General features: G+C 39.5%; 1 protein-coding gene across 1 annotated transcript in view; it reads left to right on the forward strand.

Moving 5' to 3' along the window:
* Positions 1 to 21035, forward strand: part of plcd3b (phospholipase C, delta 3b) — a 41542-nt gene extending 20507 nt beyond the window's left edge. Inside the window, exons 5-15 of the mRNA XM_056469183.1 lie at positions 89 to 314; positions 4314 to 4515; positions 4962 to 5103; positions 12035 to 12187; positions 14520 to 14642; positions 15201 to 15351; positions 16792 to 16908; positions 17003 to 17181; positions 18163 to 18298; positions 19319 to 19468; positions 19551 to 21035. Of these exons, the coding sequence (XP_056325158.1) occupies positions 89 to 314; positions 4314 to 4515; positions 4962 to 5103; positions 12035 to 12187; positions 14520 to 14642; positions 15201 to 15351; positions 16792 to 16908; positions 17003 to 17181; positions 18163 to 18298; positions 19319 to 19468; positions 19551 to 19678 (1707 nt within the window). The 3' untranslated portion in view covers positions 19679 to 21035. The remainder of the gene's footprint in view (positions 1 to 88; positions 315 to 4313; positions 4516 to 4961; positions 5104 to 12034; positions 12188 to 14519; positions 14643 to 15200; positions 15352 to 16791; positions 16909 to 17002; positions 17182 to 18162; positions 18299 to 19318; positions 19469 to 19550) is intronic.
* Positions 21036 to 21527: the final 492 nt, after the last annotated feature.

Here is a 21527-nt window from a genome sequence, read left to right on the forward strand (position 1 = left end):
GTTTTTAATTTCTGTTTTGTTCATGGTATGAAATGTATTTTTCTTGATGTTAAATTTAAATTTGTGAATTTTCTTTCTATGTTTTTAGAAGAGTGATAAATCAGCAGATGGACGGCTTGAACATGAGGAGATAGAGTTATTTTGCCGTGAGTTACTACGTCGGCCTGAGTTGGATGCAGTGTTTCAACAGTACTCTGCAAACGGTTGTGTCCTGTCTACTGTGGATTTGCGGGAATTCCTGAAAGATCAGGGCGAGGACCACACCCTTGTACATGCGCAGAGCCTCATCCTCACCTATGAGCTCAATGAATGGGGTATTTTCTATTTACTTTTTGTGTTTTTTGTACACACAATCCTTGGTAGAAACATTCTAGATCAGTGATGCCCAAGCTAGGGCCCGCGCAAAGTTGGCCCATGGTAACCTTTGATTTGGCCCGCCATCCCATCTACGAAGAGAGGGAGAATGATGGGGATGGTTTCGAGATTGTCAATTCAAATTTCATGTAACTCTTTGTTTATTTTATTGTTAAAAGCTAACTGAAATTAAGTGTTTCAATTAAATGGCGTAAATTAACCTGATTTTGTTTAAATGTATATACTGTCATCTGACAATGCAGAGACTTTGAAAAGCAAATCAAGTCAAAGATAGATTCTCCTTGTCCTGTGTATTTAACATTGAACTCCACTGTGTTATAAATGTGCTTGTTTTTGTTTTATTGCAATAAGTAATAATTTAAAAAGTTATACTGCAATAGTTAATAAAATTTGAAGTCATGATTTATATTGATTTTGAAATATTATGAAATAAATTAGGAAATTACTCATGGCAACTTAAATGTAATCTAGTTTACATTTACCCTTGGCCCACAGTTCTCAATGATATTTGGTTATTGTCCCTTTATACACAAAAGTTTGGACACCCCTGCTCTAGATATTTACTGATAAAAAGTATACTGGACTTAGGAATATCCTTACAATTTAAAGGTGACTTCTTGAATGTTTCCATGAACTTTTTCCATGTTAAAGTACTCTGTGTGCGTAATTATCAGGCAAGTTGTCTTTTTTTGACAGCATTAATTGTATAATTTACCTACAGTGTTCTTGGTCAATCAAACCAAATGCAAAATGTTCACAAACCTGAATATTAAATAAAAGAGAAGTTTTGGCTTTCTTAGGGAAATATCTATGTGTGCAAAATTATCGGGCAATTATTAGTGTGCAGAATTATTATGCAAAAATTGATAAATCAATTTAGAGAAATTGAAGGCCCTTAAAAAGTATTGAAACCTCTTGAATGCCATTTTACCTTGTAAAAAATTTGTAATAATAATAATTTGTTTGATAAAGTATGTCTGAATTTAATCTGCGATTATCAGGGTGCTGTGTAGTTTCTGAAATCGATAAAATTTTGCTAGATTTGACATCACGCTGCTTTGTTTTATGCAGTAACCAAGGCAACACCATTGTTCCTGCTGTTCTATGGGCGCCAACAGCTGGATTAGCATTTTTATTTAATATATAAATAATTTTTCTTACTATCAGTATTTAGTAAAAATACTGTAGACCAAGTTAAAATGTCAACAACGTTATCGGTTGAAACCTAAAGTCCTGATGAGGTCTTAAAATCTATGTACCAAAAAGTAAACCGTACCGCACCACTTTTTGGGTACCCTTTGCAAAGAGTACCTAGCATGACAAAAGAGTACCAAAAAGCGAAGCTAGACACACAACTGAACAATATTGGTTTACAGAGAAATGTCACTAGCGCATACATAAGCAGAATGAAAACAAAGAAACCGCCATTTTTAAATACACAGCCGAGACATTACATGGTAATACTATATACATATAATAATGAGCCATGGTCGATCCGAGCTCAAACAAACCTTGTCGTTGTCTTGATGAACAGCCACAAAGCCAAGAAGAACAAAATCTGCCGTGTCCTGTTTTTTCTTTACAAGCCCATCTAAAGTGCGAGTGGTTTTACTTTCTCCAGAGAGCTCGTGTGCGCGTCTATATTTGAAATAACAAACTTTTTGAGCTGATAATAACGTGCGCATGATTATTGAAGTGCTTCTGACATCTGATCCTTTCAGAAACAGACAAACGCGAGAGTGAAGAGCGAAAAAACAAGGGAGAAGCCGAAAAAAACTGAGCAAATGATTTCTTCAGCAACCTAAAACATGAACAAACTGCTATGTTTAATTATATCATCGCCTTTTGGACTATTATGAACTCGAAATGACGGAATTACTTTCTAACATGTTCTGGTGAAGATTAAAGACACTTATGAGAGGTTTGCGCTGACTATAGGCTATATGTTGCGTGTTGTTTTTAAACCTAAATAAGGACTAAATGTATGCTGTGTGTAGTTTTTCTGTAATTGGTAACATATCAGAGACTGTAAGGGTCTGTATGTGCTCATATATTTTGTATATTGTTACCCTTTAGGCAATGAAAACGCAAGCCTGATAAAGGTGACCCGCACTAAACCAGTCAGTGGAAACGAGCCTTTACAAGCAGTTAGAAGCACTGAGTAGGATAATTGGGAGATATGATTGAGCCGGCAGTACCATTTTAACATAACAGCATTTTTCTATGAAATGTCAAGTTCACTAGCAAAGAGTGACAAAGAAATCAGCAAATCACAGGCAATTTTAGTATCAAAGTTAGGTCGTGGACTCAAAAACCAATAACTTGCACATTCAAAGCACTTTGTTGCAATTATTGTAAACATTAGGAGAAAAGCACCTACAGTTACCTTGTGATTTAGCATGTTGCATTGATATTCATCAGTGTGTACAGCCTATTAGTTTGGAAAAGCTGCTGGGCACTTTCAGATGAGCTAAGACTACACTCCAATGGATTTTGAAATGGATTATCTGAGTTAAAGTTAAAATTATTTGCTCAAAGTGCCATCGCTCTCATACAGTAGCCTACAGAAACAACCAAGCCACTGATTTTGGGTAGGCAGCAAGTTTGAATTTGCATCATCACATGCATGCGTACACACAAAGACAGAAACAAAAACAATACATAGCATGAAGTATGCATTATTAATAACATGGAGATAAATAATATAATAATAGGGATGGTTATGGAACTTTGAGGAAAATAATATAATGCTAAATAATGAATAAAATGAGCATTTATTTGCAAGACAAGTTTAAAAGAGTAGGGGAAAAAAACTATACATCATTTACAGTGCATGTGCAATTGTTTGACATTAATAACCTCACATTAATCCTCACATGATTACCTTCTTTAATGGAAATTAAGAACAATACATCCTATTTACAGCTGAAGTCATAATTATTAGCCCCCATGTTTATTTTTTCCCTTAAGGGAGAGAAGATTTTTTCAAAACATTTATAAACATAATAGTTTTAATAACTCATTTCTAATAACTGATTTATTTTTTATCTTTGCCATGATGACAGTAAATAATATTTCACTAGATATTTTTCAAGACACTTCTATACAGCTTAAAGTGACATTTAAAGGCTTAACTAGGTTAATTAAGGTAACTAGGCATGCTAGGGTAATTAGGCAAGTTATTGTATAACAATGATTGGTTCTGTAGACTAACAAAAACAAATATAGCTTAAATGGGCTAATAATTTTGACCTTAAAATATTTTAAAAAAAATTAAAAACTGCTTTTATTCTAGCCAAAATAAAACAAATAAGGCTTTCTTCAGAAGAAAAAATATTATCAGACATACTGTGAAAATTTCCTTGCTCTGTCAAACATCATTTGGGAAATATTTAAAAAAGAAAAAAATTATAAAAAAAATTCTGACTTCAACTGTATATGCAATCTAGCCTATACTAGACTTATTATGGAAATTTAGTTCCTTTACATTTGTTCATCAAACTTCTATTTAAGTTAAACTTAGCTGATCCCTCAACTTGCACGGTAGATGCGATCGAGGCAAATTTTGCACTTTCCCATCAAATATGTCATGTGTATCGCATCATTCGTGCCGATACTTAGCTCAGCACATGTATACGTTACCTCTTCTGAAATGACCTGGTGCAGTCTAGAACTTGTAACCTCTTTGTTTATGTTTGTTTATTGTTTTTTTGTCAGATTTGCATGTAAAAGTTCTGCCTTCTCATCTAATTTGCTTAAGAGGACACACTCGAATGCTGCAGGCTTGAAATAATTTGTATAAATTATGGGGTATTTTGACCTGAAACTTCACAGACACGTTCAGGGTTTCCCTAAGATTTTTTTCCATTCTGAAATTATGTTACCATTAAATTTCAGCCTAAATAAATGCATGTATGTATGTATTCTGTCCCATGCAGCCCAGAAGAACCAATTCATGACAGCAAATGGCTTCACCATGTACATGCTGTCTAAGGAGAATGATGTGTATAACCCAGATCACAGAAGAGTATACCAGGACATGAGCTACCCATTAAGTCACTACTTTATCTCTTCCTCACACAACACCTACCTCACTAAAGACCAGCTCATCAGTGAGAGTAGCGTTCACCCTTACATAAGGTACACAGACACACTCACATATTTGTATAACCTAACATTGGGTCAAACACGGACAAACCTAACTTTAATGATGTTAATGGCTCCCTGGCCATTGGAAAGAAGGCAGAGAACCAAAGAATTTGAATGATTTAAACATAAAACAAACAGGCTGGGACAGTCCCTAATGGATAGCTGTAGCCTAATTAGAAAGTAAAAATCAAGCATAAACTCTCTCAGCCCTGCCCCACTGGCTACACTAGGTTAAAAGTGTCATTTAAATTTAACACAATTATGGGATTGTCCATATTTTACCCAATGTTGGGCTACGACAGCCCATCATTTTTTGAGTGTACACATTTACATGCATAATGAATGAGAAGACCTTTTCAGCGAAAGCGTTCATACATACGCAAATGTCAATATTCAGCAAATACTATAAAAAGTGCTGTTGTTTGTTTGTGGCACAGGGCTCTAAGTCAAGGCTGTCGCTGTGTGGAGCTGGACTGCTGGGATGGAGAAAAGGAGCCAGTTATTTACCATGGACACACCCTCACATCCAAAGTGCCATTTAGTGAGGTGGTGAAGATCATCGCTGAATATGCTTTCAGGGTGAGCACAGCAGTGGCACCTGCAACTGCACGTCTGTACGCACTGTGCATACCTACCCTGAGAGGGAGCGAATGAATGCTGCTTTATTTATTTATTTATTTATTTATTTATTTTTAACATAATTGAATTTGATTATTAAACAGTATACACTATGTTATATTGACAAAGCAAGAAAGAATGAGAATAAATAAAGGTGTGCGTTTGTGTGTTTTAAATTGTGTATGTACTTGCATGGTGGGAGATGGGTAAAGAAATCTATTGGCTTTAGTTTTGCTGGTGATTTATTCTGCACACTAAAAATGACAATTCAGCTAGCTATTGTTTAAAGCAAGGTTCAAAATGAGTAAACGCTCTTTAAAACAGCTAAACTTAATTGAGACATTTGCCAAAAGGCTTAAAACTAATGAGACAAATATTGCTTCCCCACACGGGGTGAAGACCACAGTCTCATCAGCATCTGAGCCGGGGGAACTACAGGCCCAGCCCGTAGCTGCGCAGTCTCCTCGCATGCAACCGCTACCATTCAAGGTGTTTTAAACAATTTTATCTGATAGACTGGTACAAATAAACAGACATCTTCATTCTCATTCTGAGTTCTCTCACCCTTCCATAAGAATTTGAGACTTAACCTCAGATGTTATTCGTTATTCTTGTTTATCTAGTAAATAACTGACCAACTAAATATACAATTGAAATCAAAATTATTAGCCTCCCATTGATTTTTTTTTCTTTTTTAAATATTTCCCAATTGATGTTTAAGAGAGCAAGAAAATTTTCACTGTATGTCTGATAATATTTTTTCTTCTGGAGAAAGTCTTATTTGTTTTATTTCGGCTAGAAATTAATTTTTTAAAAACCATTTTAAGGTCAAAATTATTAGCCCCTTTAAGCTATATTTTGTTTAGATAGTCTACAGAACAAACCACAGTTATACAATAAATTGCCTAATTACCCTAAACTGTCTAGTTAACCTGATTAACCTAGTTAAGCCTTTAAATGTCACTTTAAGCTGTATAGAAGTGTCTTAAAAATGTCTAGTCAAATATTATTTACTGTCATCATGGCAAAGATAAAATAAATCAGTTATTAGGAATGAGTTATTAAAACTATTTTGTTTAGAAATGTGCTGAAAAAAAAATCTCTCCATTAAACAGAAATAGGGGAAAAAAATAAACAGGGGGCTAATAATTCTGACTTTAACTGTATATTTGTTACGGAAGCAGACGGACAAACAAGGGGAGTAAGTATAAATGAGGTTTATTACAACAGCAGAGTAATTTGGATAATGATTGAGAGTTGAAATGGAGTTTGGATGAACTGATGATTCTCTTTGCCAGGTGGGATGACAGACACAGAAGGATGACCGAATGCACACACCAGAGGACTTGCGGGGAAGACAGACTGACGAGACACACAACGTTGACAGGACAACTGGAACACTGGACAGACTGGAATGAAAACAGAGATAAGGTAAGTATATTTGCTGAGATCGTAGGGGAGTGAAACCTAGGAAGTGGTTCACTCAGAGTCCGCTTCGTAGGAACGAGCCCGGACAATGAGTGAAGTGAAGTGTGTGCTTATATAGTGAATGGGAGTGATTGGGTGCAGCTGTGCGTGGTTAATACTCAGGTGAAGGTGCTCGATGCGTGATGTTGGTGGAAGAGCCTGGCCAATCCGTGACATTACCCCCCTCCCCAGGGCCCGCTCCTGAGGGCCTGAACCTCCGACGTCGTGGTGGTCTACCTCGTCCTCGAGGTGCTGGAAATTCTGGGTGATTGGAGTGGAACTCTTCCATAAGTGCGGGATCTAATATATCGGATCTGGGGACCCATGACCTTTCTTCTGGGCCGTATCCTTCCCAGTCGACGAGGTATTCAAGCTGACCACCACGACGCCGGGACCGTAGGATGTCCTTGACCTGGTAGATGGCCCCTTCTTCTAACATCAGTGGGGGAGGAGGTTCCTCTTCATGGCCAGGCTCTGTGGAGGGAATCAGAGGATCGTGAAAGGGTTTTAGGAGGGACACGTGGAATGTGGGGTGGATTCTGTACTGTGGTGGTAACTGTAACTTGTATGTGACGGGGTTGACCTGTTCCAGGATGGTGAAGGGACCAACAAATCTGGGACTTAATTTTCGGGAGGGCAGTCGCAAACGGATATCTCTGGTGGAGAGCCAGACCTTCTGTCCTGGAGTATAGATGGGGCCTGGAATCCTCCTCTTATCAGATACCTCCTTTGTTCTGCGTACTGCCCTCTGGAGATGGTGATGAGCATCGTCCCAGACTCTCTCGCTCTCCCGGAACCAGTAATCCACTGCGGGGACATCAGATGGTGCGCCATCCCAGGGGAAGAGTGGAGGTTGGAACCCTAAGATGCACTGGAATGGCGTGAGTCCGGTAGTAGGTTGCCGCAGGGAATTCTGGGCGTATTCCGCCCAGCCCAGAAACTGGCTCCAGGAGTTTTGGTGACCGTGACAGAAGGTCCGGAGGAACCGCCCCACTTCCTGAATTTTCCTCTCTGTCTGGCCGTTGGTTTGGGGGTGATAGCCAGACGAGAGGCTTACGGTCACACCTAGGAGTCTGAAGAATGCTTTCCATAGTCTGGATATAAATTGGGGTCCTCGGTCCGAGACTATGTCCTCTGGTAACCCAAAATTTCGAAAGACGTGGTTGAACAGGTTTTCGGCGGTCTCTAGGGCTGTGGGTAGACCTTTCAAAGGAATCAAACGACAGAATTTAGAGAATCGATCTATGATGACTAGAATGCAGGTGTTACCTTCAGACAATGGGAGGTCTGTCATGAAGTCAACTCCTAGGTGTGACCAGGGGCGGTTTGGGATGGGCAAGGATGGAGTTTACCAGCAGGTAGATGGCGAGGACTCTTCGACATAGCGCATTCTCTGCAGCCTTGGACGTACCTTCTCACATCCCTCGCCATGTTCGGCCACCAAAAGCGTTGGGATAGCAGCGAGAGGGTGTTGTTGGCCCCAGGATGTCCTGTGCCCAGAGATGTATGGCTGGAATGAATGAGATCTACCCGTTGGTTTTCAGGGATGAAGCGTCGATTGGGGGGACAGCCCGGCGGAGTTCTGGATTCTGGAGTGGCGTTTACTGTAGGAGCGGACCATTGGATGGGACAGATAGTGATCTGATCGGGAAGGATCTTGGCCGGTGTCTCAATAATTTCATGCTGGTCGTGAACTCTGGAAAGTGCGTCTGCTCTGATATTCTTTGAACCTGGTCGATAGGAGATAGAGAATTGAAACCTGGAGAAGAACAATGACCAACGGGCCTGACGAGGACAGAGTCTTTTAGCATCTTTTAGGTATTGGAGATTTTTATGATCTGTGATCACCTGGAACGAATGTTTGGCCCCCTCCAACCAGTGTCGCCACTCCTCCAGGGCGAGCTTGATGGCCAGAAGTTCTCGATTTCCGATGTCATAGTTCCTTTCCGCCGGGCTGAGCTTCCGGGAGAAATAGGCACATGGATGGAGTAATGAAGGAGTACCGTGGTACTGGGACAGGATGGCTCCCACTCCGGTGGTCGATGCATCCACTTCGACCACAAACGGCAAGTCAGGATCAGGATGAGTCAGCAGTGGGGCTTGAGTGAAGGATTCTTTTAGGTTTTGGAAGGCTGCGGCGGCTTCGGGAGGCCAGGGTAGTGCTTTGGGTTTATTTTTCAACAGGTTGGTGAGCGGAGCGGTGATAAGACTGTAATTCTGGATGAAACGTCGGTAGAAATTAGCAAATCCTAGGAAATGTTGGAGTTCCTTTATGGTCTTTGGTTCGGGCCAGGAGATGACGGAAGTGACCTTCCCCTCGTCCATACGAACCCCTCTTTGATCGATGATGTACCCCAAGAACTGAACAGATGGTGAATGGAAGGAGCATTTTTCAGCCTTGAGGTACAGGCGGTGTTTCCTGAGGGTTTTCAGGACCTCCGCAACGTGGTGGCGATGTTCGGCCTCACTCCGGGAGTAAATCAGGATATCATCTATGTATACGATGACGAAGAGATGGAGGAACTCCCGGAGAACTTCGTGGATGAAGTTTTGGAATACGGAGGGGGCGTTAACCAGACCATAGGGCATGACCAGGTACTCGTAGTGTCCAGTAGGGGTCACAAACCCAGTTTTCCACTCGTCCCCCTCACGTATTCTCACCAGGTTATAGGCGCTGCGGAGGTCCAACTTGGTGAAAATTTTGGCGGATCTGAGTTGTTCCAGGGCCGCAGGGACGAGAGGAAGGGGATACCGGAACTTGACTGTACCTTGATTTAGGGTTCTGTAATCGATACATGGCCGCAGCCCTCCATCCTTCTTAGCCACGAAGAAGAAACTTGAGGCAGCAGGTGACGTGGATGGACGGATATACCCCTGACTCAGAGCCTCATGGATGTACTCCTCCATTGCCTTGGTCTCCGGAAGGTACAACGGGTAGATCCTACCTCTGGGCATAGGAGCATCTGGAAGCAGGTCTATGGCGCAGTCCCATGGCCGATGTGGAGGTAGCTGGGAAGCTCTCTTGGGGCAAAACACATCCTCGTATGAGGAGTAGATCTTCGGGATCTGAATGGATATTTTCTCGACAGGACTTTCGACAGACGTGACGTAGACGGTAAGGGGTCGTTGAATTGGTAAGGGTAGATCGGGAAAACAGCTGGATCTGCATTCTTCTCCCCATCTCTTAATCTCTCCTGTGCCCCAAGAGAGGATGGGATCGTGCTTCACCAGCCACAGGCGCCCTAAGATGATATCCATCGATGCACCCTCCAGAACCAGAAATTGAATCTCCTCTTTGTGGAGCAGTCCTACTTGGAGATTGACGGGTTCACATTTTCGATGGATACGTGCCTGAGAATGGATATCGTTGGTTATGGGCTGAATCTGGTAGACGTGCGTCGAGGCTTCGGTGTTAAGCTGGAGTCGGCGACAGAGGGCGTGCGAGATGAAATTTCCTGCTGACCCGGAGTCGATGAGGGCTGTGACTGAAACTGAGACAGAAGGGGTAGTTAACTGGACATTAGTGGTGAGAGGATGCATTTTTTCAATGGGAGAACTGAACAAACTCACCACAGAGCGTGCTGGACGAATGGGACAGTCCAGCCTGACATGTCCTTTGGCACCACAGTACATGCACAGACCCCGGGTCAGCCTCCTCTGTCGCTCGGTGATTGTGAGTCTACCAGATTCTATGATCATGGGTTCTAGTTCTGGAGGGACGGCTGGCTCTGGCGAACGGAGGAGTGCTTGGGATACCGGTGGAGGATCATGCTGGTAGACCCTCAGACGATCGGAACAGCGCAGAGAGTGTTGGATGAACTTCTCCAATCCCATCGTGTCGTCGAGGGCGGCCAGCTGTAACCGGAGGCCGGGCTCTAGTCCGAGCCGGTAGGTTGTGAGGAGAGATCGCTCATTCCACCCGCTAGCAGCAGCCAGAGTTCGGAACCTGAGAGCATAATCCTGAGTGGACATGGCTCCCTGTTTGAGATGGTATAACTGTTCTCCAGCTGCTACTTCGGCATCCGCGCGACCAAAAACCTCCTTGAAATATTGGGTGAATGACTGAATGGAATTTGTTACCGGCCCAGACTGTTGCCAGATGGTTTCAGCCCACCGAAGAGCCGACCCAGAGAGAAGGGAGATGATGAATGCGATTTTGGACCGATCTGTAGGGTATAACTCGGGTTGCATAGTGAATACCAGAGAACATTGTAGGAGAAATCCATTGCACTCCTCCGCCCCGCCAGAGTAGGGCGCTGGTCGAGCCATGGGACTGGATGAGTGGGTGGACGGTGAAGAAGTGCTCGGTGCTGGTGGTGCTTCGGGAAGTGGAGCAGATGGTAGTAGCACTCTCTTCAATGAATCCACCAACTCCTGAAGGGGATCGTGAGTGCTCATGCTGTTGGTAGTTGAAGGTCCGGTCTTCTGTTACGGAAGCAGACGGACAAACAAGGGGAGTAAGTATAAATGAGGTTTATTACAACAGCAGAGTAATTTGGATAATGATTGAGAGTTGAAATGGAGTTTGGATGAACTGATGATTCTCTTTGCCAGGTGGGATGACAGACACAGAAGGATGACCGAATGCACACACCAGAGGACTTGCGGGGAAGACAGACTGACGAGACACACAACGTTGACAGGACAACTGGAACACTGGACAGACTGGAATGAAAACAGAGATAAGGTAAGTATATTTGCTGAGATCGTAGGGGAGTGAAACCTAGGAAGTGGTTCACTCAGAGTCCGCTTCGTAGGAACGAGACCGGACAATGAGTGAAGTGAAGTGTGTGCTTATATAGTGAATGGGAGTGATTGGGTGCAGCTGTGTGTGGTTAATACTCAGGTGAAGGTGCTCGATGCGTGATGTTGGTGGAAGAGCCTGGCCAATCCGTGACAATATTAAAATAAAGATAGAGTGATGTGCTTTCATTTTCTCGCAATGCCCTTAAATAATGTTGCCTTTAAACCCTAAGTATCATTGTTTTTTGAGATTGAAATAAGAATAAGGGATGATAGGGCGGGGTGGTGCTGGATATGTGCGTACCTTTGAATAAAATCCTGTAGGCTCCCCTGGAGCACAGGCAGTGTTTTTTTCACCTTCATCTGACTGAATAATTCTTTCATTGGGGTAAATAATGCAAAGTGTTGGTTGTTTGTCAGACATCTTGGATTCCTAGCTTGAAAAATCTTTTTTTTGCGTTTTCAAGTGCAAATATCTTATAAGGTACAATAAAATTGCAATTATGGTTATATTTAGTGTTTTGTTGTTAAAGTTAAACATAAATCTTACAAAGTTTATGTAAAATATAAATAAGTTGTACTAGCCCTTCGTTATTCTTCAAAATAAGGTCAAATAAGGGAGTAAAATAACAGAAAAATGACAGAAAAAACAATATGCATAATGAAAATGCTTGTTTTCTAGACTTCTCCATATCCTCTTATTCTGTCTCTGGAGAACCACTGCTGTGTGGAACAACAGACAATCATGGCCCAGCAGTTGCGCTCAATTCTGGGGGACAAATTGCTCAGCAAACCTCTCAAAGACAAGCCACTTCAACACCTGCCATCACCAGAGGTAATACAGTCTGTCTTATCTTAACCGAGTTCAAATCTAATCTTAAATAATGAATGAAGTTCGGTAAAACAAAGGTGGGTGGAGAGGGGGCCTTTAGAGGTTGGACATGGCCCCTTAGTTCCATTGAAAGGAACTCCTAATGCTTCACCAGTGACTGTGTGTTTATGTGTCAGCAATCGAGAGCAAGTGAAAGAAACTTGAGAATGTCATCATCATTTGTGCAGGCACATACACATCAAATCAATATTTAGTCAGTGGAAGAAGTGTGGATGGCCAACAAACAGTGTGACAAAAGTAATTCAGTAATTAGTAAATTTTAGTAAGTAAATAGTGGTAATTTAGTAAGTTATTTTTTACATCCCCATTCTGTGAAAAAATGTTTTTTAAGAAATCAGCTTCTAAAAGGACCAATCCAGAATCCATGTGCGACAGATGCAAAATCAAACATTTGCTGTGGTTCGAAGAGCAGTAGGGCAAATGGCATTGGCAATTGTTGGAAATCCTGGGTGATATTAAGATCTTGACAAATGATATGCTTATGAATGTGCAGGGGAAAAAAAACTGCTTAGCTGAATATTTATTATTTGTTATTAAAATGTAGCAAAATAGACCAATATTTTCCTTGGCCAAATATATAAATAAGCAAAATTAAACACAACCAGCACACTGAAACATTACAAATATATGGGCAATGTTAACTGACTGTTTCTATCTCATCATTTTCCCTTTTGATCTTATTTGTTCATATTATGAAAAAGCAACACAAGTTTGCCTATACATTGTTGGGAAGAAGTGAGCCCTGTCCTATTCACAATAAACCCAGAAATGAGCTCCAATGGAGAAGACATGCAAGGGATGGAGTGATGATCCCACACACTGCGGCCATGTGTTTTTTTTTTTTTGGTGCTCAACTGCGAAGGTGTTTCACCTGTCAACTTTTAAAACATGCCAAGCGCCCGGTTATGCTGCAGACATTTAGCATTCACCTGAGCCAATAATAAAAATTATTATTATTAATTTAAATTTTTAATAATTTATTAATATTATTATTACATAAGATATTGTTTATTTATTTATTTTATTTTTTATGAAAGTCTACTTTTACAACTTGGTCCGTGTCATATACAGTAGGCTACAGATACATTTCTTAATAAATATCCTACTATTAATTAAATCCATTACTGTGTTTTCAAAGTGCACTACGAAGGTAATGCAATTGTCATTATGAAGATCGCTAAAACGTAACTGCAAAAATACATTGAAAGCAAATTACACCTAAGAGAGATGACTTTAATGTTTTTTTTTTTTGATCATTCCAAGTTTAAATGTTGCTCGAAACAAATAGGGCATAGGGGGGGATTACTGGGAATAGTACACAACTAGGAACTATGCTTCTAACTACAGCTCTAGAGGTGCAAGCGTACAAGTTTGTAATGAAGTTTATGAATGTTCATTGGAACGATGGACTTGGGAAATGCCAAATCAACAAACTATGTTTGTAACAATGGAACTTGTGACCTTAGTTGGCTAACGATGGTTTTCCGAAATTCACCCCAGGTCTTGACATCATTTAGGCATGAAAAAGGTGGTCTAATGAAAAATGTTTCCCTGGTTTGATTGGAAAATATATTTGGATGTCATCAGCATGGCAGTGATGGTTTATGTTTTGTTTGCAGAATATTGAGCATGGCCATTTGCATTCAAAGGCACAGGCTACAAAACAGCTACACTTTGACCCCAAAATGGGCATTTTCTGCTTTGTCTAATACGTAATTTGATAGATATTTTGATCTGAAGCGTTACAGGCACATTCTAGAGACACCAAAGACTCCCAAAAAACACCAAATATCTTGTAAAAGGGGTAAAATATGAGTTCTTTAACAAGTCAATTTAAATATTTATTTCTATATCGCTTTACAATGTGGATTGTGTCAAAGCAGCTTAACAAAACTGGAAAAACAATAAAAGCCATAACAATATTTCAGATTTTGAAACACTGGATCATATCAGACAGCGAGCATGTGGTAGAATGCTTGTTTAGTTCCTGTTAAATTGGAACTGATTCGGTTCAGTTTAATTCAAATGTCACTCTTGAAGGACAATCCACTGAAGAACATGCAGCTCTAAAGACTCAAATTAACAAGCCAGAGGTGACAGGATAACCAAAGCTACACCAATTGACAGAAGTGGAGAACAAACCTTGGGAGAATCCAGGCTCAGTTGGGGAAACCAGTTCTTCTTTGGCCAACAAATCAGATGTTTTTCTAGATTGTTTTGCATTTTAACTGGAACTGGATTACACAAATGACTATTGTTCTTCTTCTTCTGGCAGGATCTAAAAGGGAAGATCTTGATAAAAGCAAAGAAGATCAAAGTGGAGCAGGATAGCTCCAGCTCTGACTCAAGCTCCTCAGATGATGAATCTAAAGCTGAATGTAAACCTAAATCAGGGAAGGTCAGAATGTGGTTTTATCTGTAGACCATGCTGTAGAGACCTTAAAAAAGTCTTAAACTTAACCAAATCATTAAACTTAAGTATCTTCAACTTAAAAAATCAAGAATTAATTTGCTTGAAATACCTCACATTTTCTCCAAATTTCCCACATTTGCAGGGCACTTTACAGTTTCTTTTCCCCCTCAGGATCAGATAGTGACTATATTTAGAATATTGTTTTAGCTGTGATTATGGTATGCATTCACCATGACATTGTTTTGGCACCCATATGCAAAATCACAAAGTTTATATCCATGATAAACTCCACTATTTTTTGGCATATACCTGTTTTGATAAAGGGAGCATCCCACTATCTAATCCAGAGGACAACCTCTCTTTACTCCTCCACATCTCATCCTCAACAATCAATTGGTGGTCAATTAATTAAGTTTAATTTTACAATATATATGCTTCTAGTGTCAATGGCTCTAGTGTTCTGTGTGTTTTTATTTTTCTAACTGAATCCTATGTCAGCAATTTGACAGTTTGTTTTAGTTTTTTTTCTTTTACTTTCCTCAGAGAGACTGTAAGTTGAGTTCCGAACTGTCTGATCTGGTGGTTTATACCTCCAGTGTTGCCTTTAAACAGTTTGATCCATCCGCCAAGAAACCTCCAAATGAGATGTCCTCTTTCTCTGAGAGTGATGCACTGAAACTCATCAAAGAATCAGGTACGATAAGTAATACTGGGTTTATAACAATTTTTCAATGGAAATTACATTTAAAACATGTTTTGGAATAAAATAGACTGCTTTATCTTTTCATAATTAATGTTTATATGTTTAAACTATACACATTTAGAAGTTTTTCCATTATTTGGAAAGAAGGACATAAATACTCTCTGTATTCATGAGTGATATTGAACTGATTTTTGTTTTGTTTTGTTTCCTTTACACATTACAGTGCATCTGGGAAGTATTCATAGCGGTTCACTTTTTCCACATTATTCCAAAATAGATTAAATTAATTTATTTCCTTAAAATTCTACACACAATACCCCATAATGACAACATGATGCTGCCACCACCATGCTTCACTGTAGGGATGGTATTAACCTGGTGATGAACGATGCCTGGTTTTCTCCAAACGTAACACCTGGCACTCACTCCAAAGAGTTACATTTTAGTCTCATCAGACCAGAGAATTTGGTTTCTTATGGTCAGAGAGTCCTTCAGATGCCTTTTGGCAAATTCCAGGCAGGGAGTGGCTTTCGTCTGGCCACTATGCCATACAGGCCTAGTTGGTGGATTGCTGCACAGATGGTTGTCCTTCTGTAAGGTTCTCCTCTCTCCACAGAAGAATGCTGGAGCTCAGACAGAGTGACCATCGAGTTATTGATCACCTCCCTGACTAAGGCTTTTCTCCCCGATCACTCAGCTTAGATGGCCGGCCAGCTCTAGGTCAGAGTCGTGAGGGTTCCAAACATCTTCCACTTACAGATGATGGAGGCCACTGTAATCACTGGAACTTTCAGAGCAGCAGAAATTTTTCTGTAAATTTCCCCAGCCATGTGCCTCGAGACAGTCCTGTCTCAGAGGTCTACAGGCAATTCCTTTGTCTTCATGCTTGGTTTGTGCTTTGACATGCACTGTCAACCCTGGGACCTTATATAGACCGGTGTATGCCTTTTCAAATCATGTCCAATCAACTGAATTTACCACAGGGGAACTCCAATTAAGCTGCTGAAACATCTCAAGAATGATCAGTGGAAACAGAATGTACCTGAGCTCAATTTAGAGCTTCACTGCAAAGGCTGTGAATACTTATGTACATGTGATTTTTCCGCTGTGAATTTATTTTTAATAAATTTGCGGCAATTTCAAAAAATCATTTTTTTTCATATTGTCATAATGGTATATTGTATGTAGAATTTTGCGGAAATAAATTAATTTAATCCATTTTGGAATAAGGCTGTAGCATAAAAAATTGTGTAAAAAGTGAAGCGCTATTAATACTTTCAGGATGCACTGTATGTCTCATATTTTAATGATTCTTTTGTTTCCAAAATAGCGATAAAATGAAAGCATTGTATGTAAAACTTTGTGCAAATTAAGAATATTTATGTTTGTGGGTGCCAATTTTTATTTTATTTTCTTTGTGTGTGTATCTAGGAAAACTGTTTGTACGACACAACAGTGTTCAACTGAGCCGAATCTATCCATCTGGTCAGAGGGTGCAGTCTTCCAACTACAACCCTCAGGACATGTGGAATGCTGGTTGCCAGATAGGTAAACATTTATTAAAGAAAAATGTGCAGACCATGCAAAAATGTAAAAATGACAGTCCACATTTATAAATGACTGACAAAAAGCTATTTTGCAGTGGCACTGAACTTCCAAACCCAATCTGAAGAGATGGATCTGAACAGAGGCCGTTTCTTAGCAAACGGAAATTGTGGCTATGTGCTAAAACCAAGCTTCATGCGCCAGCCTGATTCAGAATTTAACCCAGAAAACACTGGGGGAGGTCCTGGCTACAACCCGACACTACTAACTATCAAGGTAAACTATCTGAACAGAGCAGTCTTTGTGAAAACAAAACCTCACATCTGTTGCCTCTCTATTTCCAGCGAGAACAAATTATTTGAAATACTGAAGTTGAGTGCCATAAAGTAAACACATTTGACCTGCAGATAAATTTGTCAAAAATGGTCTGAAAAAAAAACATGCAATTGAAATAAATTAGTAAAATTGTGGTAGCCACAAACATGCTGTTTTTTAGACTACATTACCCAGCAAACAATTTTTTGTTTAGTAAATGTAGACAGCTTGGCTAAAACAAGGCTACATTTGGGCTGTCAGTGAAAAGCTAACAGACATTTAAGAATAGTCCAAAACTACAGTAGACTAGTCGTCAAATAGACAAATTAGACAGACTTTATATGTGTAGTCATTCATTTCTTTTTATTTGATGACTAGTCTAGTTTTGGCTTATTCTTAGACGTCTATTAGATTTTCACTGACAGCCCAAATTTAGCCTTGTTTTAGCCAAGACGACTATGTTTAGATGTCTATTAGACATCTTTTAAAAACAAAAAATGCTTGCTGGGTAGAGTAGGTTGCGGCAAACCCTGTAAAACCTACTGTGGTTCACAAGCGTTTTCCGTTTATTTATGCTTATGAATTGCATTATGGAATGCAGAGTGACTTTACTGACATTTTAGTAGTTTTAAAAAATATAATGTATAAGAAATAAGTCTGTAAAATAACAGACTGGCAGTTTATTACAAGGTTTTTGTACCTTAATATACAACACCCTCACTTTGAACTATTAAAAATGATAATAAAAGTCACTTTTTCCAACTTTTCAAGGTTAAAAGTTGTTAAAAGAAAGATCACGGTCTCATTATGCAATTCCAAAAGCATAAATAAGGAGGTATATAAAAAATATAAAAACATAAATGACAAAATACGGAAAACTGCTCATTAACAGATATTTTCTACAGTGTATAAAAACATGTTTTCATATTTGTCTCGTTTCAGGTGATTTCAGCCCAGCAGCTGCCTAAACCTGACAAAGAAAAGCTCAGCTCTATTGTGGACCCTCTTGTTTGGGTCCAAACTTACGGGGCTCCCATAGACAACAGCACGAAGAAGACACACCGTATTAACAATAATGGTATATAAGCATATTTTTAATTTAAATTTTTAATGTTTACATTGTTTAAAGGGGTGGTACAGAGAGTATTTTTAAGGCTTGGTTGTGTTTGTGGGGTGCAGTTATGTGTGCTCATGCTTCATTTGTAAAAAAAAATCACGTTATCTTTCATATGTCTTTAATGATATATTGCTACTCAGCTGACATTTTGCGAGTTTGTTATTAAAGATGTAGAACGCAGGGAAAGCAGCTGCATAGAGAGACACTGCAGTGCTGATGAAGATTGTAGCTGTTTACAGGGGTTTGATGGATAAATATGAATTTGTAGCTAAATTGTTAACGGTGCCAAACAGCATTTCCTATTGTTTACATGCTTGCTTATGTCCTCGCTACCACATACCATTAACACTAGACACTATGCATGTAATAGATCAATTTTAACAAACAAAAACACGTACAGGTTGTGGCTCACAATCCATAGCTTCGTCTATTATGGTTGGAGCTGCTCCTTCGTAGAGGAGTTTTTAGCCGAATCCAGCACTGAACTGGGAGAGATTCTGGAAGCTGTCCTTTAGAGCTATATATTTTTAATAATTGTCTGGAACATAAATACACTTAAATTGTAAGCACTTCTCTCTTTGTGTCATGTCCTTTGGAAGCACAAATGCAGAAACAGAACAAGCTCTGTGCAATAACATTACAGCACCTCTGGCCATGCCCCTTTACTGTGCTACAAAAAAATAAATCCGGGTTATTGAAATCATAAACCACGTATGCTTGTAACTTGAAGGGTTTATGATTTCAATAACCCATATGTATTTTTTTGTAGTCCCCAAACTTCATTTGCTGTAGGCTTTGCTAAGCTAACTCTGTAAAAGCCAATGTCTCCCTTTGCATTGAACTTTGAGCATCTTACATTCAGAGATGTTGTTTATGTTCACACAGCTACATTACACATCAACTAAAGTTTCAAATATAATTTCGTAGTGAACCACACCTTTAAAACGTTAATTTAGGCTTTTTTAATGTCTTCATCCTCAGGGTTTAACCCTAGATGGGACTGTACCTTTAAGTTCCAGCTTCATGTGCCAGAGCTGGTATTAATCCGCTTTATGGTCGAAGACCATGACTACACCACCAGGAATGATTTTCTTGGCCAGTTTACACTTCCGTTTCCAAGCTTGCGGACAGGTACATCTTTTGTTGACTGTTTTCTGAACACAGATTGTTCCATGCTGAATGCATATGCTTAACTGTAACATCTGTACTTTAGGTTACAGGCATGTGCGCCTTTTGAATGCAGATGGCTGTAGCATATCTCCCTCCAGTCTCTTCATCCATGTCAAAATCACACCTGGATTCAGCAGCCCTGCAAGAAAAGCAGCCGCACATACTGCCTGAGAATAAAGCATGCGGTTCAATCAAGAACATCATTTTTTTATACCAACTCTGTAACCCAAAACTATGTGAGAGCTATATGTTTTGAACTATGTATTATTTGTTATCTGTATGTGCATAAGCATATTCCAAAGGTACAATGGTAATGCTAATAAGTAATACCTTGAAATGACAAGACTTTATATGCACCAGTATATGTAGCATTTTGCAAATTCACATTTCTCAACAAAAATGACTTTCTATGCAGCTACTGAAAGTGAAGAACCGACTCAGACAGGAAGCATACTTGAAGATGGTGCTGACAATCGCTGAGCTGAGCCAGTGCAATTAAAATGTACCCAGTACAGAAAGAAAACTGCTGCACTTATGTCAACACAATGACAAGAAAATGTGACTTTACTTTTTGTAAATGCCATATTGCCATGTCAAAATCTCTGCAACCCTTTAAACTTTTATTTTTCAATATGTTTTAACATTTATAGCTTTTAACTTCAAATTGATATTTTTATCACATATTTACACAATAGTTCTTTTTACGCTTTTTATTTTCCAAAATAGAGTTAGTTTTAGTCTGATTAGAATGACTTCAAAATGCTTTGAATTGCTTATTTTGAAATGTACTGTAAGGATATCCGCTTGTTAGGTTGTGACGTATGGAATACTGTTTCCTGGGTCCAAGACGCTAATCATTTGAATTAAGAAAATATTAGTTTATGACCACTTTTTAGTTACATCACACATTAAAGTGAATTTTATATCAAATCACGGTGTACACAACAGTCTCTAGACTTGCTGTGTAATGTGAAGTGGGGTGCTGACAAGGGAGGTGCGGATCCAAACGCAGATTTATTAAATAGAGATGATCAGGCAAGCAATGGTAACAATCAGGAGCAAACAGATGTATACGGGCAATCTAGAGTCATAGTCAAATACACAGGTGATTGGTCAGTACAGGCAGGCAGCAGACAGCATAAACAAACAAACAAGCAGAGGGTCAAAAACACGACAAAGCAAGGCAAGGTAAGGTAAACACGTCGTAATGTTCACAAAATTGATAAACAAGACTCAGCAACGAGGGTGTCAGAGTGAGCTGTATATATGTGAGTGTAATCAGTCCATGAGCAGCTTCAGCTGTGTGAGTCTAATCAAAGGAGGCTTGGAACAGGTGTGAGTGTATGTGGTGCATGACTGGAACTTGTAGTCTATGTAATGGCGGATTTGTAGTTTGTTGCGATCTGCGTGTTATTCAGCCATCTGCAGCTGCTAGATCGCTTGTGATCATAACATGCTGCAGCATCACTGACATCAATATTTTAACAATTCATAAATAATTAATCACTTTCTGGTTATCAGATATTAGGCATGGATATATATATATATATATATATATATATATATATATATATTGCGATCGTGATTTTCAAAAGTAATACATCACTTTGTAGATATTTATTATTATCGAGTCTCCCTATACAGTTTAATATTGCACTTGGACCCGGAAGCTGCTTCGCATGACGTCACACATAGCCGCATAGGCCATTGTTGCATTAATATTAAGGGAATCGATGCCAGATGTTCTGCCATAGAGCTGTTTTAATAAAGCCATATTGAATAAATTGTCTTAGACTACATATGTAACCGGGACCCTGAGAAGAAATGCTCTGTTATGATCCCATTGACTATTGGCTGGACTTCAGAAGCATGTGGCATATTTAACTGGAAACACTTCACCAGATTCAAAGTCATCCTCTGATTGATTAATTTTGAATGAGACATTGGTTGTGCTCTTAAATGGCTCTCACTGGAAACAATAAAAAGGCTTACCAGGCTTTTTTACAGTAGAAAACTGGAA

This window comes from Danio aesculapii, chromosome 12 (genome assembly GCF_903798145.1).
Source record: "Danio aesculapii chromosome 12, fDanAes4.1, whole genome shotgun sequence".
Lineage (NCBI taxonomy): Eukaryota > Metazoa > Chordata > Actinopteri > Cypriniformes > Danionidae > Danio > Danio aesculapii.